Raw genomic sequence first — 27,846 nt, forward strand, 5'->3', positions numbered from 1 at the left:
TAACTTTGAGTCATTCCAATAAAGTCTTCTCATCACGCTCATCCCCACACCGTTATGGCCGCTGCAGCTTCTGCTTCCTACATGAGAACTGCAGCAGAATTTTGCCTGCCAGCAGCCCCCCAGGAGCCCTGAGGATCCACCCCTCCATCAGCAGAACTCTGATGTTCTCCCTGCCTGCCCTCCCAGGCTTCCATCCCAGCACTTCCATCCTCCTGCTGCTTCAGCAGCTGAGGGGTGAAGACCAAAGGAAGGCAGAGCTCTGTGTCTTTGCACAAGCACAGCTGTAAAATAATACAAGCCTGTGCTTTTACTGGAGAAATATGAGTGTGATTAATAAAGCTGCACTGGCTCCCACACAGGAATGCTTGCTGAGCACCTGTAGGTATAAACAGGAATATAAACTTCCACAAATACAGCCCGAATCAGAAACAAATGGATGATTGTCCTTGACAAAGAGTTCTCCCAAGGCAGGATCCTTTCGGTGCTGTTGGAGGGCAGCAGGCTGTAACTCTATCAGCCCCTTCCCCTCCCCTGTTACGAGGCAGGTGCCACTGAATGATGAAAACTTGCTTTATTTCAGCCTCCCCACTCAGCCCCCAAGCCAGACCTTTCCAAAACACTTTCCCTGCAGGAGTTCTAATAATGCCTTTTGCAGCCACCGTAATTAGCTGTTTACCCCCCCAAACATTACTTTTTTGGCACAACTCTTCAAAATTACCTCACCCACTCTCCATGCAGGAAAATTTCGTGTTTGGGAAACTGGATTATTGGAGGATTTACTTTCCTCTAGCAGGGAGAGTGGCTCTCAGCCGGCGGGACAGCTGCTGAGAGGGCTGCGGGAGGAAGGCTCTGCTCCCAGCCCGGCTCCTCCTCCGGCTTCTCCCCGGGCAGGGCCGGCGGGGCTGGCTCAGAGCAGCAGCTGCCGAGTCTTCTCGTATGTCCCCAGGAAGATGAAGCCTCCCAGGCTGATGGCTGCCATCCGTGGGACAACACCTGCGAACAAGCTGAAGGCAAAGGAAAGGAGGTTTGAGAGGACGAGCGGGGAGCGGATGCAGGGGCTTCGCAAAACAAAGCCAAGAAAAACTCTCTCTTGCTGGTTTCTTAAATCCCACCCCACTACTCACTGCAGGAATCTGTCTGGACTTCCCTAACGCAGCACTCCCAAGGCTTGTGGTTTTTAACCCCTCTCCACACTCCTCGGGTGCAGAAGGACGAGGCAGAGGCCATTATGGGCCACTGGAATGGGGAGCTCAGGCACATGGCCACAAGGAGCTGCACGCAGGTGGGAACATCCTGGCTGCAGGAATCCATAAAATCAGAAGGTTTTGGGAACATCCTGGCTGCAGGAATCCATAAAATCAGAAGGTTTTGGGAACATCCCAGCTGTAGGAATCCATAAAATCAGAAGGTTTTGGGAAAGCTGCAGAAGGCAGGCCTCAGAGACAGCAGAACTGTGATCAGAGCCAAGCAACAGCCATCAGATTAGTCAGCAAAAAAATGATGTAAGAAGTAGAAAAATAAGGACAAATAGAACAATGGTCTGTGTATTAACGCTTGTCTAGAATAACTCCCTAAGCTGCAGAAAAGTCTATCTAGAGAGATATTAGGAAGTTCTAAGCTTAATAATGGAGCTCTGTGCATTGTGTTTTAAGGCTCACAAGCAGGTATTGTATTTGAAATAAGCAAGCATTGTTTCAACCAAAGGTACCTGTGCTTATAGTGATTGGATGGAACCACTGTCAATGTGCTTTTGCTTTGTGTGATTGGTCAAAAAACTTATGAAGTAAGTTGGAACATAAAGTTCTTAGTCTACTGTCTAAGATGTGGGCTAATAGCATCTTCCCATTGTCATAACCATGTACTGCTAGGTGCTAGAAATAAAACCAGCTCAAAGCACGTTCCTGGCAGTCCCACCCCGTTTGTAATTTTACACAGCCCCCAGCCAGTGAAACTGTCCTCCACTGCCCCACAGCCTCTGGGGCCAGGGGCTGCCCCTTGCACAGCCAGCCCTGCTCACTGCAGTGGCTCATTCCCAGGGACACACCACAGTCAGGGAGCAGAAATATTCCATTTGTGGTACCTCCAGCTGCCTGATCTTCATAGAAATTAACAGGAAACTCGTGCAAAGCCAATTGCTTGACACGTCTAAACTCACAGTTGGTTTAACAACTTCAGGACAGGCCAGTGTACCCTCCCAGAGGATTACAGGCTTCCTTTGTGGCAAGCAACGATTAAACTCGAATCCATTTGGCATCCCACCCCCCTTCCAGATCCACAGCACTCAGCCTGGCTGAGCTCCACAGGGATCCTGTCTCTGGCTGTCCCAAGCACTGCATGGTCCCTGCTGAGAGGCTGTCCACAGTGGGACAGGCTGTAACTCCTGGTGAGATTTGGCTGCTCAGGAGCTCTGGTGAGACCAGGCTGCTCAGGAGCTCCAGGTGAAATTTGGCTGCTCAGGAGCTCCTGGTGAGATTTGGCTGCTCAGGAGCTCCAGGTGAAATTTGGCTGCTCAGGAGCTCCTGGTGAGATTTGGCTGCTCAGGAGCTCCAGGTGAGACCAGGCTGTTCAGGAGCTCCAGGTGAAATTTGGCTGCTCAGGAGCTCCTGGTGAGATTTGGCTGCTCAGGAGCTCCAGGTGGGACCAGGCTGCTCAGGAGCTCCTGGTGAGATTTGGCTGCTCAGGAGCTCTGGTGAGATTTGGCTGCTCAGGAGCTCCAGGTGAAATTTGGCTGCTCAGGAGCTCCAGGTGAGACCTGGCTGCTCAGGAGCTCCTGGTGAGACCTGGCTGCTCAGGAGCTCCCTGCTCCCGCTGCACAGGGAAACCTCAGGCAGTAATGAGCTCTGCTAAGGAGCCTGGAGCACACAGGCAGATGGAAACATTTTATGGCTTTACTAGACAGCAATTGGGCCTATTACCATAATGACAGCTTTAAAACAGAGTAATTTGTACAAGGCATGTATGGACAGAGCAGTGATAGGGCAAATCCTGGGGAGCAGCACAGCATCCCTCTCCTGCTGAATTAGGGAGCCTCATTACAGGAGCAGGGGCAGACATTTGTTTCCAGAACAGCCCACTCGAGACACAGCTATTACACAAACAGGGGCCCATAACTGAGTTATCCAGTAGCTGCATCCCTGGCAACCCCCATTACTAACCATCACTTCCAAGAATCCCGGCCCTGCTTCTCCCAGTTTCCTGTTCCCACCTGGCACCTGCAGCCTCTCCAGTCCACGCTTCCCCCATGGGCTCCCTCTCTGCGTGAGGGCAGAGCTGAGCAGCTGCAGGGAGGTCCCAAATCCAAAGAGCAGAGCCCTGTGGCAGGTCTGATCCAAACTGGTCTCTGCTGGACCACGCCTGCCTCCATCAGCAGATGAGATAAATTGGGTTTATTTCTGCTGGCCCCATCAGAAGCTGCTCTGGTGGGCAGAGCTCTGCTGTCTAGCTGGATTTGGTCTGTGTCTGCAGATTTCACCTGGCACTCTGCCATTCTAAACAGGAGACTAACAGGACCCCTGCAGTTACCCTTTGGATCACTGAATCATTCAGGTTGAAAAAGGACAAGACCAAAATAAGCCAGCACTACCCAGCCCACCACTAACCCATGTCCCCAAGCACCACAGTTACACACGTTGTGAACACTTCAGGGATGCTGATCCTACCACTTCCCTTGGAAACAGGGCAATGCAATTCAGGGCCTGGACACAGCACAGAGCTGAAAAAAGCACTGGGTGGAACTTGCAGCCCAGTGGTGGAGGCTTTCTCCCCCCTGCTTGGCTGCCAGGTGAAATTCCCCCAGAGATGGGACCCTTCTCTACTCCCCACAGAGAATTCTCTCTGTTCTCCTCCCCTCGAGGGGCTGCCCAGCAACAGAGGCTTTCTCTGTGCACGTGCTGTTACTGCTGAGGCAAGTGCCCTTCTGGTATTTTTCCACTGAAATCAAGATTCATAACCCACACTTCAACAAATAAAACTACACCGTGTCGAGGGATTGTTATTTCAAAATTAAATCAGTACCTCCCACATGCCAATTCTACTCCAGCCAGGAAGCTCATGGGAGGAACAGGACACCTGGTGCAACACCCCCAGCTCCATCCCCAGCTCTACACAGGCCACCTCACCAGCATCACCCCTCCAATAACCCTTGTGTTTCTCACCAGTAAGTTGTGAAGCTTCATCCGTGGCTTTCAAACACCACTATCTCCTTGTGAAAAGCCATCAGACAAGATGCAAACCCCCTTTCCTGGGAATGATTCCTTTACTCCTCTGGCAACAGCAAACAAGTTCACAGATCCACTCACCCCATCCCTATCCTAACCCCTGCCAGTCCTGGCTCTCCCTTGACAGAAAGGGATGTGGAATTTCTTGGCGTGAAGCACAGGGATTTACTAGGTGCAGACCAGGAAGCTGAGCCCTGTGCTCTGCTTTTAATAAGGTGGCAATAAGCAATGCGTCTTTCTGCCCTCAGAATTCCTCCTCTTCAAGTACGAGATTTATTAGAGGAGCCATAAATCATGTCATGTTGGAACTGGCCAAAAAAGCCCGACATTTTTATTGGTTTTGATTAATAGATTTATAATTGGCAGCAGGCATGGCAGCCTCTGCGTTTATTTTTCCCAAGACTTTCTTCCTTTTCCTCGCAGCTGACGCAGCTTGGCCTCCTTTGCATGATACTTTTTCTCCACATCTCTTATTGTTTGGATTTCAACTGAATTGTGTTCCCTTTGGTCCCAGTCCACTGGTGCTATCTTTGGGCAGAGTTTAATTCTGGGTTGTTTAGGAAAGGGCACTGCTGAAACACCCTGAAAAGAACACAAACATACATTTCTCTTTCTGCTGTTGGCTGGGGAGGTGGGGGAAGTTTCCTCAGCCTCTTCACACCCTTTAGAGCTCAACATCCACTAGCAGCAGACATGGCTTCACTCCCAGTCCCTTTCCAAACCCCCTCAAGAGTCCACCAAGCCATGCAGGACCCAAAACTCATCTCCTGCCACATCACCTTGTCCCCTCCGAGAGGCAAACCTGAGACAGCCCATCCCTGAGTGCTGCCGGGGGGCACAGCTGGATGCCTTCCTGGAATCAGTGTTCAGGAACTTCCTGCAATTTGTTTTGAATTATTTCCCACATGTGTAGAAAGAGGGTTGAGCTTTTATTAGCTGGGCAAGCAGAGATCAGATGTTCAGAGAAAGCTGGTCCCCTGCAAAGCTGCATTGTGCACAGTGCTTTGGGCAACAAAGGTTAGGACAGTGCCTGAAAGACTGAGAGGGCTAAAAATCTAGGGAAAACTACAGGGAAAAGCCCAAACCTTCCAAAAATCCCTCTGTTTCTTTTCCAGGCCAAAGACAGGTGAGACACAAGCCCTACTGAAGGAAGCACAGGCTGAACTTCATGGCCTGGAGAAGTTGAGACATATATTCACTTTCAGAGGCCAACTACTGGTGTAAGACATGCACTGAGAGAGGACAAGGGGGTGTAAGTGAAGCCGTGTCAGTAAAAATCAATAGTAATTTTGACACCTCCAAGTGTTCTAGAAACACCAGCAGAAGACTCTTTGTTCCCACACTGCTCCAAGGTCAGGAGAGCAATTCTCTGTCCCAGGACTGGACAAAGTGAGGCACTTAAGAGAGTGGATGGACATCAGCTCAGACTTCCACAGCTGGTCAGAGGAAACAGAACATTTCTACACTCTGGCTGCAGCAGGAAAGCCCTGCAGAGCAGCTCTGTGGCTGCTCAGACCTACTCTTTGTACTCAAGCCTGGCTCAGGAAACTTGCACTTTTGCAATGGGTTCCACACTGCACAAAGCTGGGGGCACACACTCAAGGCCAGAGCTAAGAGGAGATTCAAAGCTCACAGCTGCTGCCTCTGCTGCAGCTCGTCCCACTGCTGCCACCACCCTGCACTGCCTGCTCATGTGGGGCTCCACAGCAAGAATGGGGAACTGAACAGAGGAGACCTTGCTGCTGCTTTCAAATCTGCAAGAAGTTGCCAGGAGGAGGAAAAACTGTCCATAAGGGTCCTATGCTGACCTTCCCTGGCTCCTCACAAGAGGGGATTCACACTCCTCAAATGAAACTGCTGAAACTGCCACGAGATGTGCCTGACTTTAAATGCAGACAAATCACAAATTTTCACAGGGAAGAGTCCATCATGGGTTATTAACACAAAGGCACCCTCTCCTCTGCCACCTGGAGCTGGGCTCAGAGGTTGGATATACTCCCAACAGTGCCCTTTTTCTGTACTCTTCCCTGGACACTGCCCCAAGCCAGGGCTAAGGTGAGGACACTCAACCTCCCTGAGGGATTTGTTCTTGGCTACCCCACTGTTGCTCCCTGCCCAGGTGTGCAGCAATCAAAAGGCTCTTCTGTCTGCCAGTATTTAAACAGAAACAGATCCCACCCCATCCTCTCACACCCCCTGAACCACACGGACAGCACAACCCCTGAGGTGCAGCACGTCCTTACCCTGACAGGCCTTGTGTCCTCCAGATGCCACCAAGAGCAGCCAGAACATTCCCCCTGGCATTGCTGGAACCAGCCTGCACCACAGAGAGACAGATTGGAAATGTTGGCAAAGTTCAGTTATTTACTGAGCTCCTGTGCCTGGCTAGTGCTACATGACAGGAATTACAGACAGACTCACAACCTCCTTACCCCAGGCACAGCCAAAAGCTCCTCATCTCCAGGAATGAAAAAAAGGGTGGAAAGTGAAGCAGAGGCACAGAAGAGCAAAACAATCAAGGTCCCAGAGCTGGTTAGTTCAGAACTGGGCAGCCAGTTCCTTCAGCTCTACATCCAGCAGCTGACACTGCAGTAGGACCTTAATAAAAACACACTCTCAAAGCACCAAGTGACTTTGCTGCTCCTTTAGATTTAAAAGAAAAGAAAAAAAACCCAAAAAAACCCTGAGTAGTGTATTGCATGTGAAAATTGTGCTGACAAACAGCAGGACTAGAGACACTTAAATTCCATGTGTGACCCAGTTAATGTGAAATGACTGACAGAAACTGAATGGTCTCAAAGCACCCTCATTTCTTTCCCTGGTTGCTCAGGAGAGAGGCAGAGATAAATGAAACCCAGTTTTTACAGGTTTATCACCAACACTATCCAAAGACAAAGAAGCTGCAGCAGACACAACCCAGCAATGACAGACAACACAGCAGATGTGACCCAGCTGGGGGGTACATGATAGCAACAAGAAACACCCCAAATTGAGAGATGTGAGCAACAGGGTAAAAAACACCCACAGAAACTCCAGAATGCCCATCCTTCACCAGCACAACAGCTCTTTTCAGGGCTGGGAAAGGCTTTAGGAACATCCACCTGCTGAGGACTCTTAGCTTGGTGGCTCTCAGCTCTGCCCGGGGTCAGTGAGATGATGATGGGAACACCAAACTCACCAGCAATTTCTAAACTTATTAAACTTACTGATCTTATAAGCAATCTTCTTTCTGCCCTGGTTGGCTGATGTTGGTCATCACAATCTCTATAGTTTAATATTTTACAACAGAAAATCTAGTACCAAGCCCTCCTGAGAAAACACATACAGACATATCAAAACAGCAGAATAAATCCCTGATGGGCAGTTTAACTTTGGGTTAACTCTGATCTGCAAGGCTTTCCTTCTAAAGACACTGCATGAGACTCTGGAAGCTGAGCACAAGCCCAGGTCTGTTTCTGACAGCTCCCTTGGGAAGGGACACAACAATTTCATTAGTTCTGCATGCAGTGCCTGTTCACATCTACTCTTGCCTTCTAGGAAAACAGCAGAAATGATTATTAATAGGTGCTAGATTTCATTCTGTAACGACCCTACAGAAACCCTGGCAGGCCCAGGCCATTCCCTGGCCTGTCTGGTGGCCTCCTTCCCTCCCTCTTACCTTTGCCAACATAATTCTTGTCTTTGCTACGTCGAGCGGTGTGGTGACTGCAGCTGCAAATCCACCTGAGAAAATTAAAACACCAAGCACAAGTGAGACATTGTTGTGTGAATATGAATGCCACACTGCCTATAATTCCCAGGGCTGTGGTCAACCCTGCTCTGTTATTAATGCCTACAGCACGTTCCCTCACGTCAGAGCCCAGGTACGTCTGTCCAAGGTCTGTACACAGACCTTTTGTTACTGTGGATTGACTTTAGAAAACAGCTCTCTGCTGCTAAACTGTAAATCCAAACATCCCCAGGGACATTACTGTCTTTTTGTTCTGGACTCTGTACATACATGAACATGGGAAGGTTGTAGGGATAGCAGATTCCACTTCCAACATCTACAGCAAGTTTGGAAGGAAAAAAAAACTGCTTACTCATTTGCAGAGATGGGAAAATAAACCAGTCACTCTCTGTTCTGCCTAGAGAATGAAAGTCTGACCATTTAAATGCTGGCAAGACAGAATCATGCTCTATCTGAAACACATATGCTTGGGCTACTCACTAGATACACACAGACTGGATCTGGGACTGTTCCAAGGAAAAAAGACAAGTCATTGTTTGGGATGGAGCTCATCTCCAGCAGATTAAATCAGCTCCACTTTGGATAACAACAATGTGAAGCCGCCCAAGGGTCTTAGGAAATTGTCAGAAGTCTGCTGTCACAAGTGCCATCTTACCCTCAGGGGCATTTTTATTCTCTGCTCTCTCCCAAACTTCACCCTTGGAGCTCATTACTGTCACTTGCCACAGCCAGCTCAGCTGTGCCTTTCCTCCTGAAAGCCAGAAATCTTCAGCTTATCCATCTGCATGTCTCGCCCCCAAACGTGTGTGTCTGGCTCTGTATTTTAACCCTGTGACTACAGCCTGGCCTCTTGTGCTATCTAGAGACCAGCTCTGCTGCTTTTCCTCCCAGGATTTTATTCCTTTTGCCTTATTTCCCCATCCTAAAATCAATTCTAATCTTTCCCTCATCTGTTCAAAATATTTCAAGAGAGTAATTCACGCTGAGGAAGAGCCAAAGTGAAGGAAACTTCTAAAATGCAGGAGCAGAAGTAAGTGAAGAATGAAAGGGGAAGAAAGGGGGGAGACAAGAGAGCAAGAGACTTGCACTGAAATCTTTCTTCTTCCTCCTAATTTTTCCTTTTCTCTGGAGCTTGTAGAAATCCTGTGTTTGCTACAGCCAGGAACAAAGTGACTCCAAAGACTGAAGCCTACACAGTGCCCAGGGAATAAGCTAAAAATAATCTATTTTCTGTTCCAAGTTTTATGGAATGTAGAAAAATTGATCTCTCTTTTCTTGGGATGGGAGAAGGGAAAAAGCATTCCTTCTAAAATCTGTAAAGTAATGAAAAAAAAATAAATTCCCTGCTGGCTTGTGTTTTTACCTGCATCTCTCTTTCTCAACCACCTTAACTTGAACATATTAAACCCCTGTTTTACGACAGAGGAGGCTGGGCCAGCTGGCACCCTACTTGACTTCTTACAGTTAATTAAGGAATGTCCCATGACAGTTCAGGAGATGCAGTAAGGCACATGTGCAGTCCCCTGGATCTCAAACAAGAATAGCAGGAAAGTTGAGTTAGTGAGCAGCCCAAAATGCCTGGTTTTAGGAGCAGCTTCCATTCCCATAGGGATGGCCCATGTGGTTCACTCTGCCGGAAGCTTTCTAGCAGTGATACCTCACTAAAAAGCAGAAAAATGGGCTGTATTCAAGAAGTGAAAGCAGAAACTATGAGCAAGTCAAACTAAATTCCAGTCCATTCTTGGACCCTCTTTAAGGTCAGAAAATCTTTTTATTGTGAGCCAGTTTTTGCGTAAGTGACCAAAAGGCTTTGAGAATGGTCCGGATAGAAACTTTGGTACTCATGTCAGCAATGTATTTTTAGAATGGTAAAAATAATCTCCATGGAAAATAGTGGCTTTACAAGTCTGGATGTAGAAGCCCTTCCTTTGCCCACAGACCAAGCTAAAATTAAACAGTGAACCACATGGCTGTCAGGCCTGTATCAAGCAGAAAAATCTCAAAGCATCGCCCAGCTCTGATGGCAACACTTTAATCAGACTAACTTACGTCCCTTATCAGATCCCTGTAACATTTTTTATGCATTTATTCCTGAGAGTTTCTTATTGGCAGCAGCTTCAATCTTGGCTGATAGAATGGTTAGAACAAACACAATTTATCCTGACATGATGTTCCCAAATTCTTATCTGAAAAGTTTAATCAAGGCTGATTGGTTTTCATTTTTTCCCCAGCTGACATCTGGATCTTCCCTACTCTTTCGTTATTAACATTTCAATGTTTCTTTTTCCATCACTGGGAAGTATTTGGTACAGATTTACCAATCAGTTCAGAATGGCAACAGCAACAATAAAATGCTTCAATAAGCACAACAAGCAGCAGGATAGCGGCTAAATTAAAAGCAAGTTTGTATATGCTTGACAAAAACATGAGATTAAAGCTAGCATTTGTTGGGGACTGCTTTTTATTGAAGGCAGAGAGTCTGACAAAATGAATGTTCTCCAGCCTTAACTCTAAATGTCCAAGATAATTTTAGAGTGACCTCTTAAACTTAGTACACAGGTATGCAGGAAGAGAATAAAGGAACTTAAAACTTGACTGCTTCCAATCACCAGATTGGTACAACAGACACAAACTGTTAAAGCCAGTCTAGTCATTGAAAATAGGAGAGCTGTGCACTGCACTAATCCACAATAGGGCCCAACAGATCCTTAAATCACTTAATTATTTAATAATCATTCAGTTCCTGCTGTCACTGAACTCGCCAAGAGCTGCCACAGGATGCTGGAGTCTGCTCCACTAATCAGCAACCAGGAAAAGCATCAGAGTATCATGTGGACAAGAAAGGCCCAGACACATGAACCTCCCACTCCTAAATCATCCTGGTTTCTCTGCAGAGCTGATGGAGAAAAAGTCACCTTTGCAGGCAGTTGTGTCCAGGCTCACTCACCAACTCGCTCTTGGAGAAGGCTCCTCTCCCCCTTGCCCCAGACAGAGCTGGGGATGACTTGGGCTCAGCAAGTGGGCTTAAAGATGGATTTTCACATGAGAGAAGGCTCTTGGCTCATTAATACTTCTGGCAGAGCAAATTCCTCTATTGGGAAAATAAACCTTCATGCAGTAGTGGAAAATTCATCACCCATCTCCCAAGAAGTTACAATGGTCACTGTATTTTCACACTTTACCAAGTCAGGGTGTTAAACAGAAAATCCCCTGCTACTCACACCTTCCCAGTGACCAGTCCTTGATGGAAGTGCTGGTGACAGACATCTGCAGAGCACGATTTACCTTTACTTGGCAATAAGAATAAAAAGTCTTGAAGACTTAAAATATTCCCCTGGGTTGCTGCTGGCATTTTCTACCATTTTGGCTGTCATACACAAATGAAAGCATCAGAGCAGAGGGAAATACTTCACCTGGGAACAATACATAACCCTATGTTCTCACAGCCTGCAGAATTTGCTGCTACAGGAAAATGTTTCTCAGGTACTTAGACACAATCCTCAAATAAAATCCTATGAAGGGAGAAAGACAAGTTCTCCTTCAGTTTTGGCATCTTGCTTTTCTGTACCATTTTAACTTCTCCTCACCTTTTCTGCAGGGTTCAGGGAATCCTTCTGGCCACTCTCCCTGAGTTCCTGTCATATGGCCAGACCTCTGCTCTCTCTTCTGCAATACCAGCCCTGTTCTCTAGGTCAAGCTCATTTCAAGAGGCAGGAATTTGTTCCGTGATGGAATTAGCCCATCTTAGGAAAAGAAAAACCATTCAGGTCAAACTGTACTGTTGGCTTTCTTCATTATTATTTTCTGTACTGACACCTGGAGGTTACCCAGGACCTTGTTTTTTGTTAATAAACCGGGTTTTTTCACTCTCACCCTGGTATTCATTTCTCTCATTGGCAAAAAGGGATTATTTGAGCCCTTCTCTTTAGAGAAAATGTTCATTCCAGGGCTTTTTCTCCTGAAATTGTCTCCAAACCAAGACATGGGTTGAAAAACTGAGTGGCTCTGGTCCAATGCTAAACCTCAGAGCATCCTTTTACACTGACTGATTTCCAAGTTCACAAATGGTATTTTTCAGAATTCTTTAATCAATAAGTTCTTATTTGAACTTTTATTTTATTGCTATCATTTTAATTTTTTTTTTTAAGAGGAAGTTTATTCTGGTCCTTTATCAGTGTGGGAACAACACCTGCCTAGAGTAGAGCAAAGTGATCCAAGAACCTCTTTGGATTTCAGCAGAAATACCAAGACAAAGCACTGCTCCCTCCAGAGATTTAACCAATTCAAGGCTTGGAGCATGTTCCAAGCAGACTCTGCAGGGAAATCTTGAGAACTACTCAAAAATTTATTCAGAGCTATAGAGTTAAAGAGGCTTTTAGACACAGTGTGTAATCTTGTCAGAGCCGATTAGATCAAAACAAAAGTGATGGGAAATCCTCCCTGTTGATGTGCAAAAAGCTCTCCTTAGTGCATTATGACTCACTGGACTTGCACCTCCATTCTTGGTGACTTTGTCACCACAGAGCATTAATTATTAATGTTAAGCCACACTTTTTCTTGTGGCAGTGAGAAAGAAGGCATCTTAACAGGGGCAATTTCCAGTCACATCGAATGGATATTCAGGTTCTCTGACAAGCTGGGGATCACCTTGCTGCTCCAGGGCAGTGCTTTTCTTTTCCAACAGCTAATGCCCAATGGCAGGATTTCCCTGCCACTGTCCCACTTGCATGGAGAACACAGGAAACCCAGCAGCTCTCCTGGGACAGCCTGCCTTGGTACACGGCAGGGCTGGGGGGCCCAGCCAGGCAGTCTAAGCCCAGAGGCAAGGTTTGGTTCAACCTCAGACTAAAAAATCTCATTTAGATCTACCCCTGGGTTCTTCCCCACCAGCTGCTGAGGTACCACCTTTTCCCACTCTCCAAATACTCCAAACATCTCTGTTAAGACCCCAACGATGATGATAAAGCTGGACAAGGCCTTGAGGGATTAAATTATTAACAGATGAGTCAGAGAGGATTCCAAATCTCTGATATTTATGTTCATGCCTATTACATTTCCATAAAAAGCCCACGGATCACATACATCCATTTTACATGTGAGGGCTGAAACTGCTGCCATTTCACAGGCACTGGGGATGGAATTCAACAGATTGTTGCTCTTGGTCCTGTCTTCACCAAGTAGCTACAACCAACTCATACAGACACACACACATGTGTGTGTGCCACAAAGGGAAGCTAAACAGGACTTTCCTTTCAGTTTCTTGCAGCTTATTACCCTGCCCCTCAGGACCTCTAACATATTTTTAGAAAGTATTGAATTCAAGCAAAGAACACAGGAGAAAAGCCTGTCTGTGTGATTTCACCATCCCACCACCACGGTGGCATTTGAGGGCATATCTGTGTGCAAAGGTTGTTTTTTTTGGATAACATTCTCCTTTTAAGGATAATAACACAAGGATTTACAATCACTTCTATGCACACATCCATCTTGTTTCATTCACAGGGTACTGGTGAGGTTTAATTTTTTTTTTTTTTTTGTTTTGGGATGGAAAGAAAGGGATTAAGAGTTTGATTGGCCTTTTCTTCCTTCATCTGAAGCTACATGTAGGTAGTTAATAATTTTTAACTCTGGAATCCATTGTTCAGAATGCAGGAAATTATTTTTCCACTACCTCCCCTCAGCAAGAAAGCTAAATATTTTCAATGAAACAGAATGGATGCAGTACCAGAACAGATCAATATCAGAGCCAGCTTGTTAACATATCTCAGAGGGAGGCAATGGAGACAGAGGGGAAGGTTCTGATCCAGAAAGAGCTCAGCCTCCTGAGCCTTGAAGCAGCTCCTCAAAGGACACATGAGAAAGGAAGATTACAATATTGCTGGTGAAAAGGAAATAATAGGGAGACAAAGAACAGAGAAGGAAAAGCTGGCTGGAGGAAGGGTAGCCCAGAGAATATTTATCCTCACCAATTATAAATGAGCTACAAAATAAGACTCCTGTTCTGCAAAGATTTGTACTTGGGGAATAGAGCCTAGGTGGTCTCATCTACCACCACACAGACCTGAAGTCTCTGTGCTGGAGTCCCCAGGACCTGGTGTCTCCTCCAACATGAAGTGTTGGTGTCCCCAGCGTGTGCCAAAGGACAGTGAGCACATGTCCATGCACAGCTGTGCCTCTGGAGGCTCCTTCTGCAAGACTTCTGCTAGACAAGGAGCAGACACTGCTGAACATCTATTAAACAGTAGCAAGTCCAAGAACAACTGGTCAGAATCAGGACATACAGAGAAGGAACTGGAGGCACTGGGCTAAATTCCCAACTGAGGCACCAAATTTGACCTCAGGAAATTGCTCTGCAAGGCTTTGGGTAAATCAGATAACCTTTCCAGCTCTCTGAACATGCCTGAACACAGTTTTTGTATCAATCTAACTGTAAAGAAATCAACAGTGTTAAATTAATGAGCCCCATCACACCTGCAGACATACAGATTGCATTTTAAAGCATTTTTAGTCTGTTAGTTTGATTTGTTTCAAAACGAAAATGAACGATCTGCTTCATTCACTCTTATTTTGTTTGCACTGATTGATGAAGTCAGTGTAAAATCCAACAGCAGGATCTTAAGCAGAATAAAACTCCCTTCCCATCAGCATAAACAGAAGAAATACAGCTGGACAAGACTACAAGAGGTCACCTAAAATATTCCCTCGGCCCCAAAATGGAATCAGTTCTACCTCAACCATTCCCTCATTGCTCACACACCCGCTCTACTTAACTCTGTGCAGCACAGCCACGCTGCCTCCCCTCAGCTGTGCAATTTCAGTGCCCTCCAAAACGAAGCCTCAGTCTCTGCTGGAATTCTGCTGCTATTAATACTTCATTTCCCCTAACAGAACTTATTTTTTAAAAAAATACATACGATGTAATGGCTCCGAGTTGGTAAGTTATCAAAGAACAAGCTTTGCTTTTGATAATCTCTATTTCAAGAAATGCTATAATTTCTCTTTAAACAGGATTTATTTTTTCCTCATATTCTGTTACTAGTTTGGAATCTCAAAATGTATTTTAGCTCCTTGGGGAAAAAGCTCTGGCTATCCATCCCTTTACTATTAATCTGTTTTTTCTATTAAGACAGTTGAATCTCTCCTCCCTCAAACTTGTCAGCTATACTGATGAGTCATTAATTGATTTTTTTTTCCCCTCTTTTTGTTTTTTTGGAAGCAAGTACAGTAGGCTAAAATCAAGCAAGAAGCCTACTGAAGAATTCAATTAACTTCTGGCTTGTTTGGTAACAAATAGTGCAGTATTGTATTCTGCCACCCTTTATTCTTGTTGGAGTGTCTGGAGATTGCCCAGATGTTTCATCCTCTGGGTTTTTTTTCCTGCAGAAGGCTTTTGCCTCCAGGCTGAGCAGTGCTGGCCCTCTGCTCTCCTGCCTCCAGTTAATCTAGGTGGCTGTCAGAGCTGTCACAGGAATGGTGAATCACGGCCTCTGCAATCACTTCAGCCCCTGGGGAAGTGCTCGGGGCGAACAGCTGCACAAACCCCCACCCAAACGAAGTTTCTCCTGGATGAGGATTTTACAAATCAACTTTGAAATAATCACAAAGCCTGACTGACAGGCCCACAGTTTTTAAATAACAGAAATTTGTCAAAAACAAATTGGTTGTCTTTCAAACAGACACCCTGCTTGAGTCTTTTTTTTTTCTTCTTCTCTTTCCTTTGCTGAATTTCCCATTTCCAAACAACAACTGGATCCATTTTCTTCTAAACAAACTTGAATTACAAAGGAATGTTGTTCTGCTATACTTAATAGATTTGCACATTTTTCCCTTTCTTCTTTAGTCTTTCCCAGTATAACATATAATCCTTTGCACCTGCAAAAGCTCCACAGACTGCTGACTGCCAAGAATCCACCACGTGACCTTGCTTCCATGACCAGAGATCCTGTGTTTAAAGAGAAAGGAAAATAAAAAGTTATTAAATGTTTGAATCTATCTGATCCCCATGCGAGTTAACTCTGAGGATGGGAACTTAAGTGAAAAGCTATTTTTGTGGCATTTTTGAGTGATGTAATAAGTGATTTTTCCCAAGGAACTTGTGTACTCGAACAAGCAGATGGAGTGAGAAAGACGTCTGGAACTGAGGAGGGCTTGAAGCAAATTGCTTTCAGGGAATTCATATGTATGTATTTAAGCCTGTGGCCATGCAGCTTTGCAAATATTTTGTGAATTTATTTTCTTTTTGGCAGATAAAACAGGACAAAGCAAAACACTGAGCGTGAGGGCGGCATGCAAGAACCAATATCAGCTCAGCCCAGATGTACAAAAGGCTCCCATTGAAAATGAACAGCTTCCACGAGACACGAGTCCTGTTTGCTCCCCTACATTTCTTAAACCAACCCTTCCCCTCACACTCCCCAAAAAACCCCATCATTAAGAAATTACTCTTATCACTCCCATTATACCCCAAAGCAGGTGTGTCTCTGTTTTCCACTTGGCGTGGTTAGGGACCACACACCCTCCTCCCCATGGCTCCCACACGCCCTGCTCCCATCCCTTTCCTCTCAGCAGCTTTAAATACACACACTGAAAGCCCCAACAAGAACAGTGCCTTCCAAAACCACCTCTCAAGTCACATCCCACGATTTGATGAGCCCAGTCAGTGCCAGCAGCGAAGGCCAGTGTCTGCTGGGAGGGGTTTTCCCCGGCAGCTCCAGTCACTGTGTTCTCCCCTCCTGCACCCTGCCCCATCACCCCTTTTCATCTCCTGAAACACTTCACATTGGAAGCTCTGCAGGAGAAGTTTCTGGTTTATGATGTGAGGATCAGCACTGAGCAAAATGGGATGGGATCCACGGCCCTTCTGAGGCCCACAGCAGAGAAATCAGCAATTTTATTTTATAGCTGTGGCATTCTCCTTCTTCTTAAAGTCATATTACTTCTGTACTATAAAATTTTCTTAGAAGCAACTGGATAGCAGTGCTAGGCTGCTGTTATTGCTCTTGGGCTCCTGGTCTGCAGTACAGCCACTTTCCACTGGAGCAGGAGAGCTCTGCTCTCGTTTGCTGACTCTTCATTTAACATGCTGTCCTCGTGACTCGCTTCTTCCAGCTTGGCTAGCGGTTATATTCCAGTTGAATGTTTTAAAAATCAAACTGTTCAAGCAACAATGGCCAGCCACAATGTTGTTTGGTACCCTGCCACAGCTAAATAGCTGCAGCTCTGCTGTAGGAAAGCACTGAAGGGGTTCCAGCCTCTCTAATGCTAGCCATTCTTTTCCTGGTGTTTTTGGTATGGGCTGCTATTCTGCCGTCACCCACAGCAGAAACTGATTTTCATTTCATAAATAAATAAATAGAGATTCATAATTCTTCAAAACCATAATATGCTTTTCTGGAATAACTTACAGTCTTCGGACATAGAGTTCTCTTGCAACTCAGTCCTGATGGAAGAAGGACACACTCCCCTAGACAAACTACCTTCCAGAGTATCTGGGTACTGTCAAACCCTAAATCCCACCTTCAGCACCTATCTGCAAAACACTTCAGCTGCTTAAGAAACCTTGAATTGAAAGCCAGGGTTTAAAAACTGAGCTTCTGGAGCCACAGGTTTCTTTTGACAGAAACAGAATTCTTTTATTTTTTTTCTATTACACGTTCTCCAAACATCTGTACATCTACAGCCAAGCTCAAGAACTCGGAACAGTTACTGCTGCCATGTAAAAATGCACTGTGGAAGAGCTGCTGGAGGACTAAGAGGAAAACCAGCCCATTCATACAGACATTCATGGCTTTGCCAGAAGCCCAGCCTATTCAGTCATGATGGGGTTTTATGTTAATGTCATTGTCCGAAGAAGAAGGAAAAGGTCATTCTGATTTCTTGGCATGTAGCTCTAAAATCTAGTTTCTGTTAAAGCCTGGCTGCCCAGGGCAGCTCTGCACAAAGAGCCTCTGCCAAGCAAGGCAAACAGTGATGAATTCCCATCCATTACGCCTGCAAATTGACAACAGGTATTTGCAACAGTCATGCAACATGGAAAATGCTTTAAAAGGGTGGAGCCAGGAACAGTTCAATTAAATTAGGCAAAAGGAGAATTGAGGCTGGAGAACAGGAAGCAAATTCCCCAACAGTGAGGTCTACTGAACCACGGAGCCAGCCTCCCCAGGGAGGAGAGGAAAGCCCTCTCCTTTGAGTCATTTAAAAATAGATTGGAGAAGGCACTCAAGACTGTACTGTGGGGAATAATCCTGCACTGGCAAGGGCAGGATGAGATGACTTCATGTGTTTCTTTCCATCTCCAATTTCGGTGATTCACCCAGAGCTCCAAACCTGAACATGCAGAAGAGCAAGAGGGAAGCAGGGCACGAGGACATGATCCTGGAGGAAGCCAAGAGGAACAAGTGTCACAGGGCCAAGAGGACCGGCAGGACTCCTGTCCAAATTCTTTCTAACCACACGATGCTGTGGGCCAGGATGACGTGCTGGAGGTCACACATGTTTTCTCTCATAGCCCATGGACCAACTAATTGACAGGGCTGGTAAGTCAGGCCTCTAAGTTCTTCAAAACCACTCGTCCTTTGAGCAGGTTTTAATACCATTAAGTTAGGGCAAAGCACAGAAGCTGTTAGGGGTTTGTAGATGGCTATAAAACCAGGCCTTGTTCCTGGAAAGAAACAGAGGATCCAGATACATATCTCCCCAAAACACTGACTTTGAACAAAATTGCTGGTTATTGCAGTGGTGCAGTGCTTAGGGCACACTCTGCCATCCTAGATGCTGCACAAAAGCAGAGAGCCTTCCACTCGGGGGGATAATGGGGAGAGCTCAGGTCAGGCAGAGCTCAGAGCCCAAGGGGCACAGCTCAGAGGCTCCAAAACAGGGCAGAAGTGCCCATTAATTCCTGCAGAAGCCCCAACAACACTGCTCTGTCTCCACGTGCTCCTGCAAGATGAAACACAACCCGGCAATTATGAACAACACGACTGCAGCAGTTGGCTCAGCCTGGGTCCCCCACTGCCATCACCAGAAAGGCTTCTACCTGCTCACACTGTGCTCCTGCACAGAAGGCTGCAGGGGACAACCTGACTTTTCCAGGGCAATACCCATTCCCACTAGCATTCACAGCCTAGGAAAGCAAAATGACAAGGAGCACATTACATGAAAGCGGCCGCCATGCCAAGCCTGTGTCATGTGTATTCTATTAAGCTGAAGGCTGAATAGAAGACTTTGTTTTCCACTTCAAAGGACCCCATCCCAATCTCTCTCTCTCTTCCCTTATGAATAACAAATTGGAAATAAATCTTCTGGCTTGAAGTGCATGGAAACTCATACAGTTGGGGCCCTCTGCAGCTTCCCAGCTCAATCACATGGTAATTTTTTTTTGTAAACACTTTTCTGTGATATATATGTAAATCTCTGTGCATTGCTGCACCATGTAAAGCAATACAGCGGGTGTGGCCTCAGGGGATGGCACACAGCAGGGAGCCTGACTGCATATTTCCAATTATTCACAGGGATAATGTTCACAGAGAAGGGTCAAGTTTTATACGTGGGCAGAGCCCTACTTTTCTTCCTAGAGATCCCATTTCATCCTGCTCCATAGGCCAGTCCCCAAATTCTCACCACAAATGTTATTTAGCTCTTTTGACACTGAGAAAACAAGGACATCCCATTTTGCTGGGCATTGGAAAAGTAATTCTCGAGATATACCACAGACCCTTCAACCAAAAAAAAAACCAAATAAGGAAAATCTTACCTCTGCTTTTAAATAGTGGGGGGAAGTATTTGGTGCCTACAAATATGGACTCATCAGTGCTGAGGGCACCTGGCCTCCAGATGGCCAATTACCTTTGACCCGTGCACACAACTCTTACCTGTGCATGCCTGTCACCTTTGCCACACACTTATAGGAAAAGTTTGTGGCAAAAATCAGCTGTCAGCTTTGTGTTCCCAATGCAGCCAGGTCATGGTCTATATTCAGGACATCTACGCTTTGGCAATCCAGGAAAACACAATACTCCCACATGTCTCAAACCTGATGACCAGCCCAACACCACCAATGCTGCAGGAAGCACTGCAGAGAATAAGACATCTCTGCCTTGGCCTTGCTACTCTTGAAGCAGAACTCATGGCATTCACTACACTCACGGCCTGCAGCTGAATAAATATTACAGTTCATTCCAATGATAAGTATCTACAGTATCTCTGTGTGCCCCTCTGTTCACAACAGTGTTCAACTTCACGGTAACAGGGGAGGAAAAATCAGTACAAATGAATCACATGGATCTGTGTGCATGTGAGGTCCTGCAGACGGAGGAAAGAAAAGCAATTTTCATGTCTGCCCTTCCTGCTAGGGATTTTGCTCACAACGTGGCATTCTGCATGGCTGACCCTTATGGATGCATGGCACATTAGCTACAGGAGAAGCAAAAACTTCACAAGTTGATTGCTGTTTCTGTACATAAAGTCAACACGGAGCAAAGAGCCAAATGTCCTCCTCAGTGGATTTTTATGTGCATATGTGCAGCATATGGGCAAGTACATGTGTATATTATCTTGCAGGAAACATGCAAGCCCAAACATGGGAAAAATTCAATGATCTAAGTTCACTGTTGACATAAATGCTGAGACTCCATTTGCACTAATGGAGTTGTGCTCACTTATGCCAGTGCTGAATTCAGTCCTAGAATTAAACCCACCCAAATCCTAGATAAATTGAAAGAGAACAAAAGTTGGCCTATATGCAAGAGCATATTTTTCATGTTAAAAGCATTTCATTCCCTTTTTCTGCCCATATAATACTGCATTGATGTCTGTGACCCATTTGGATGTAAATCAAAATGGATGTGCTAAAAGCCTGGTTAAAGGAAATGTTCTTCGAAGCAGTGTTCCCATGGCAAGGCAGAACAGCTACACTCAGTTTCCATGGCACAAAGGGACATATAGGGAGGGAAAATGCACTTCTGAAAAATGACTTTAAAGCCAGCAGGGTTTTCCTTGAGCACCTGCACTGCTCTTACCTAATAGATCTGTGCTTCGTAGGTGTATGTGAATAAATTACATGGAAGAATTACATAAATCTGCTAAGATTCCTCAGCAAACAACCAGTGTCCAAATCGAAGCTTTGATATTCAAACATCCCCAGATGTCACTGGCAAGCTTAGCAACTTCTAGAGAACCTCTTGTGGCCTGGGCATGACCAAGAGGGCATCACAATCTGGCTCTGTATCTATAGACTGTGTGAGCCTGTTTTCCTCTGCTCTGTTGAAATGCTGTATTGATGATCCAAGGCCATCTGACTTTTCCCAAACGTGCCTGCAGTGCTGTGAGCAAGGCTTGCATTTGTTTCTCTGCCTTTGGTGCAGATGGTGTGCAGCATTCCTCGGGCTGTGCCCCAGGATGGTGTGAATGACACTTATTGTGGCAGCAATAAAGCCGGGGCTGTTTGCTCAACAGCTGTTGGGTGCATTGTTCCTTTGTGAGAAAAATGCAGCCGCTGTGCTCATGGCATGGACACGTTACATCCCACCCCCAACACCCCGTGCAAAGCTGTTCTCCTGATTCAGCACCTAAGCAAATGGCACACTTAACCATGAGAGGACTTAATCCCAAAATCAGCCCAACCATTACTCCAAGAGGGAGCAAGGCATGGTAGAACACTTACTGCACTGCCTGTGAGGAAATGGCTTTAAAGCTGGGCCTGGCTTTCATTTAACTTGACTTATATGCAGCTGAGCACAGAGGAAAGACATGCTAGACTGCTTCTCCAGGAAAAAAGGAAAATGGTCACCTACCTGTAGAGCAGGGAAAGAGCCCAGTTTGGCTACATGCCTCTATTTTCTACTTGCCCTGTTAAGCAGCAACAGATCTGACTGTAAATTTTAGGAGGGAAATAGCATGTGGTTTATGGATTCAATGGTGGAGTTATAAACACGTATTACTGCTGAGAACCCCAGCTGCCTGGGCAGAAGTATTCTGTAAACTTTTCATTCTTATTAACTTTAAAAATCAGGTGCAATGAGCTTCAACCAAGGTTAGAGTGTTCACTCTCCACAGAAAGCCATCAAGCAGTCTCTGCACAGCAAGCTTCAAGATGTGTCTCAAAATCTATCTGCACTGATGACCAAGAGCAAGGCTGAGCTGACCCTAAAATTCACACCCTCTACTGCCTATCCCAGCCCCCAGCAGCTGAGCTCTCTGGACAGGGAACCAAGAGAACCAAGCAAATGAGCACAGGTGCCTTTTCCCTCTAGATCGATGGTTCAGTTCACCAGCACATTCCCCTCCACTCCAGTGCCTTGTGCCTACAGTCACAGCTGCACCTGAACAGAAAACAAACCTAATCCCAAACTTGCTCTCCACTGTGTGGCCAGAAACCAGCTCAGAACTAACCCATGGAATTCCTGTTCTGACCCAACCAATTTTCTGATCCTGCTCAGCCTCACAGGGGAGCAGCTGGACTCTCCCTATTCTCTTTTTGTGTAACACCTTTGAACTTGTGAGACCTGCAGATTTGAGAAAATTATTTTATTGCTAAAACCAGTGACAAGAAAAACCCCTGTGGCTCACTAGAACTGCAGAAAGTCTAAGAGCTCTAAATTTTGCTCAGCACTCAGAGAGGAAAATCCTGGCCCTACCGAGTGCCAGAAGAGTCAGACATAACCTCGAGAGTGGTCAGTTGAAGATTTTTATCTTTCTCTGAAGCTCCTGGGCCAGCAGAGCAGCACAGTGTGTGCCTGCCCTCCCAGAGAGGTTGGGTTTGTAGGGGCAGGACTGGCTGACCCCGATGTTCCCGGTCTTAGCAATGTTCAAGCGTCTCATCTTAAGAGTCAGACCTGTCTAATGAGAAAGACAAAAGGTTCCCAGGATAGTAGGTTTGTTTTCCTTAAAAAACATCCACCAACTAAACAAACAAAAACCCCCTTGTTTTTCAAGTCGACTCATTTGAGACCGACGTCCTCCTGTCCTGCCTGCTCCTTCCCTCCTTGCTGGCTACCCAAGCCTTTTCTGCAGACATACAATACATTTGGTCTATAAAGAGACCATTCTCCCTGTGCAGCTGCGTTTGAGTAACTCTCAGAGGCTCTGAAGCACAGCCAACATGCAGAAATATAAAACCCAAGAGGACTGAGTCTTGTTTCACCTGAGAAGGGTTTATCTTACAGCACTGTTCTCAGGGACCTGACCATTGCCACTGAGCCTTAAGAAACAGGCATTTTTGACAAGATGTTTCTGGACTCAAATCTAACCAGAGGCTCTTGATTTTCTGTAGGGTTTTAAAATGCTATTTCATTGAAAGAAAACAAAACACCTGATGCCCTGTATTTCTGTAAGAGCCTCCCAGCAGAAAGTTTTATTTTTTCTCAGTTAGTTTAAAAAGAGAAGGATTAAAACGTGAAACAAATGATAAATCACTACAGCTGCTAGTAGGAACTCAGATATGATGATTATAGGCACTGAATAAAATGTCTGAATAGAGGAGAATAAAAGATAAGACAGAAGGGATGGGCTCCACAGGGCCAGAGTCATCTGAGCAGAGAGTGCACAGCCCAGGGTGAACACAGGAGCTGCACCAGGCTCCTGTAACCCACAACAATTTCATGCCAAATACACAGCCCACAATGTGAGATTCCCACAGTAAGCAACACACATATAGTATTTCCAAAGCAACCTACTGAGGCACCCTGGAAATTCCAGGGCAGCAAACAAGGGGACTGTATCTTACAACATTAATTCCAAAACCTGAACTAATATGGAAGGCTCTGTGCTTGGCTGGTATTTGGGAAGCACACCATGTCTATGCTCTGTTGCCTTTCTTCAGGGCCATCTGGCTTTGAGATGGGATCAGAAGCATTAACCCCACATAAAAGAACCTAAACCTGATCAAACTGCCACAGGAATATTCAACCATGGTGCTCTTCTGAGGATTGGTGTAGCAGAAAGTGAATAAAATTGGTAACATCCATTCTTTCCCTAAACTCTGAGAAGAATTCAAGATTGTTTTACCTGTAAGGCTTGGACTAAAGAGACAGAAAAGAGCTACACTAACTCACCCTAGCTGGGGATTACAAGGTCCTGAAATCTGACACACCACAGCAGTTTCCTTCTCTCTTTTGGTTGATAGCAATTATCTGTGCCCCAAACAAAATATAGAAAAATGGAGAATTGGGAAGAGAAAGGACATTAAGCACACCTTATACCAGTGGATGCTACCCAAAAAAAATATTTTTAAAAAAGGAAAAAAGAAAATACTTTTTAAAATTGAAAGCACGTAATTTCTTTACTGTTGTTTCTTGAGTCATTGTGAACTAAGGAAGGAGTCTATTGCCTGTTCCTAAATTGTGTGTTCACCTGAGTCACTCCAGTAATGCCAGTACTTGAAGCAGTATCTGTTTCTTGCTAATTACTGCAATCCTCCCTTTGCCAGCACCCATAGCCAAGGTAACCTTATAGTTCAGTAATCTATACAATGCTCTCTCTTCTTTTAACATAGTTCAGTGCATGGCATGCAAGTTTGTTCTCACAGGGGACAGCTGGTGCACATTCACAGGCAGGAGAAAACTCTGCATGTAAACTCTATGACTAAAGCATGAGGAATAGCCAGAAGAGCTTGGAGTAAAGCAGATAGAGAAAATGGGGTATAGAAACACACCACTTGCTAACTATGACAAGCCTTTATTAGGCCTCTTTAAGCTTAACATCCTGCTGCTGGCTGCAGTCAGCACATATCTGAAGGAAAAGGAACCTCTCTTCTTCTTCCATGTGCCTCTCTAGCTGTCCTTTCACAGTGGAAAGATTTTTCCTTATTTTATGGTGACTAGCTTGTTCAGGGAATCAGGACCGAGTCCATCTTCCATCAGCTTATGTCACTTCACACTAATGGTTTTAAATATGACACAGCCACAGCTCTTGTTCTACTCTCCTCAGTGAGATGGCCCACACACATCATACACAACTGCTCCCACAGTTACTTTCTCAAGTAATCCTATTAATCCAGTGCAGAACAGTCCCTCAGGCATCATCTCAATAACTCTTTTCTGTTCAGGCTTTGTGCCATTTTTCTCTTGTCCTCTGCATTTCTATTTCTTTGCAGTTACTGTCTGTTCGTGCTCCCTTCGTGCACCTGTGAGAAGCCCTACACCTCAACCATACTCCACTGATGCCACTGGCCACATCCATCCTCTTGATGGGACCATAATGATTTTTGTCCTTTGTTATACTGTCAGGACAATTTTTAAGAGCTTCCCTCAGATAAACAAAATGTATTCTGCTTTCCTTGCCTGGCTTTGATATGACGAACCCAGGGCTCTCTCCCTGTGCTGAACCAAAGTGACTGAGTATGCCAGACTGATTTTTGCAGTTTTCTACTCCTGACTTCACGTCAGAAGAATATAATGCAACAGGTTTGTGGAACAAACTGACGCAAGTTTTGTTTCTCTTCAGATCTGCACTGACCTCCTTAGATTAAACATGATGCCTCATCCTGAGTGACTCACTCCTGTAGTTAGCTAAATTCAAACTGTCTTCTTTAAAGCCTGTAATGTAAACAATACACTTTACTGTCACAGCTACGTGGACATTAGTTAAAACAACTTTACATTCTGCGAACAGCTACATGATGTTGCTGGTTTATGTGGTTTTGGCATGAACACCACACTTTTCCCCTTTAAGCATTGCCACCTCTTGCTCCCACACATGCCTGCTGCACTAACCACCAGCAGGCTGGGCCAGCACCACTGCTAAGGAGTTTACAGAAAGCCATTCCTGGTGAAGAGTTTACAGAAAGCCATTCCTGGACACTGCCAGGGAAGCAGATTCCTAATAAGGCAGCCCCAGCTCCCCTGAGCAGTGGGATGATACCCAGACCCCACAGCAGGCTGAGCTCATGGGGTACACCCACAGAATCCTCCACGAGCACAGCTCACTTCTGCCAAAGCTCTTGATGATTTTCATGCTCCTGCTGCCTGTGGATTCACCTTTAAATTGAACTCCCTGAAGGCTCTACATGCAAATATTCCCACTGTGGGCTTGTCCTCCCCAAACAGCCCCAGCTACAGACACGCAGCAAGAGGACAAACTGCTGTCCCAGTCCAAAACACAAGGTCCCACTCTGGGTCTCCGTGCTGAGCTTGCTCAGGAGTCCAGCACTCCTACCAAGAAGGAAGTTTCTCTCTCCAGCTCCTCTTTTATAAATATATTTTGCTACAATGTTTTTAATGCACTAATTCTCTGCGCTTCCACCCCATGACCTCCAAGTACTTGAAAAACCCTTCCTTTCATCCTTTGCAGCAAATTCAAGGGATGGAGAAATTATGTCTTCAAATCCAATCCTCCACTTAAAGATCTTGATCCTGTCTCTGACCATGGTAACAACTGCACTGTTAAAACATCATCATTGACACCTTCTTTGAATGACCTTAAAATAAAGTACATGCAGCCAATCAAAATATCTTCTCAGTGATGTTTACAAAACCCAGGCTGAAACAGTTATCTCATTTGCAATTTCCTTCTACCATGAAAAGAAAAACTAAACAAAAAAAATTAAAAAAAAAAATCACACAACACAAGGTAGTTCCCACTCTTTTTAAGCAGTTAAAAAAGTTAGAGCAGAAGATAAAATTTCTGGCATGCTGGGAGTAAAATCTAGCCTGCATGCCATAGATCAGTGGCTAGATATTCTCTGTTATTTTTCAGATATTCAGGCATATGATCTTCACATGCACAGGTAAGTTGGCACATAATTACTGATTCCTGAACATACCCATAATCACAATAATAGGGTTAGATGTCTAAGTTACCACGGAAAACCTTTGCAAAATGTATAACTTATATTTCCATCACTAAAAGAGAACTTACCTTTAAGGACTCCCAGAGGGGAAACTGTACCAGAGAGAAAGGAATCTGGAGAGGTGGGAAAAGAAAAAAAAAAAAAAAAGAACAACAACATAATGTTACAAAAGTAAATTGGGTTAGCATGTTCCTCAACTGGCTAAATTAGGAACAGTTATTGTTCTCCCAGTGAACTGCAGCTTATTACTCTTACAAATCTTTACGGACACTTTATGTATGCTGCCATTAAATGACTGGTTTCACTAAAGCAGTTTTACTTTGTTTATCACATTCCCTGCTGAGAGGTTAATGTATTGTTACCAGGGTGGCCTAGAAGTGCAATAAGCAGTGTGATCTAGTGCAGGGACATTCTTGGTTTGTCAGCCAGCCAAGAAAGCCATAAGGATGGTTCAAGAAACACGTTCCCAAGGCCAGGAACACAGCTTGGCAAAAAAGCACCCTCAGCAGTGCAGACTCTCACAGATGCTGAGCTCTTGTGCTGCAACCAGGGCTCTGCACTTGGGCATCAGCTGCGAAAATTCCTGAACATGTCCCATGATCTCCCATGAACCAGCTCCCTTGAGAGTTAAAAGCAGGTTGTGAGGAGCTACCACAGCCCAGCTGAAAGGGAGGAGCTTGGTGGCTCTCACTGCCTGTGACACAGGGGTTCTCCTGTCCAGCAGCAGCCTGCATCTCTGTCTAGGCTCATTCCTGCTGCCTCCTGCCCCAGGAGTGCCTGTGCATTTCCATGTCCTTCACAGATCCTGCCCTGATAAAAAGCTCAACTCATCAGTCAGTTTGCACTGTGAACACACTGAAACTCTGTGCAACAAGAGACATCACTTCCCAAGGTTATGCCTTCTATTGTATTTCCTCCTTTGCAAAGCCCTCCACTAAATTCTTCCTTGTCCTTCACCACTCAGAGAAGTCCTGTCTAACACCTACCTCTGGTACTAACTCTGCCTCTGCTATCTCCAGGCTGAATATCTGTCCCAAGGTATTTCAGAGGAAAGGGTCTCCAGGAAAGCCCTGGCCTGTCCTAGGATTGCCCTTCAGCTGTATCTGCAGGTCTGC

At 45.4% G+C, this 27,846-nt stretch overlaps 1 protein-coding gene across 3 annotated transcripts in view; it reads right to left on the minus strand.

Annotated features, from left to right (window-relative positions):
• Positions 1-556: 556 nt before the first annotated feature.
• Positions 557-27,846, minus strand: part of SLC25A26 (solute carrier family 25 member 26) — an 84,457-nt gene continuing 57,167 nt past the window's right edge. For 2 of the 3 annotated variants that reach the window (XM_038149566.1, XM_038149568.1), the window contains 5 exons: positions 26,800-26,844; positions 15,820-15,889; positions 7,876-7,940; positions 6,461-6,534; positions 557-1,004 (listed from right to left, as the gene is read on the minus strand). In XM_038149566.1, coding sequence (XP_038005494.1) covers positions 908-1,004; positions 6,461-6,534; positions 7,876-7,940; positions 15,820-15,889; positions 26,800-26,844 — 351 coding nt within the window. In that variant the 3' untranslated portion in view covers positions 557-907. The remainder of the gene's footprint in view (positions 1,005-6,460; positions 6,535-7,875; positions 7,941-15,819; positions 15,890-26,799; positions 26,845-27,846) is intronic. The other variant, XM_038149567.1, reaches the window with a different exon arrangement.

Source organism: Motacilla alba, chromosome 12, assembly GCF_015832195.1.
Source record: "Motacilla alba alba isolate MOTALB_02 chromosome 12, Motacilla_alba_V1.0_pri, whole genome shotgun sequence".
Lineage (NCBI taxonomy): Eukaryota > Metazoa > Chordata > Aves > Passeriformes > Motacillidae > Motacilla > Motacilla alba.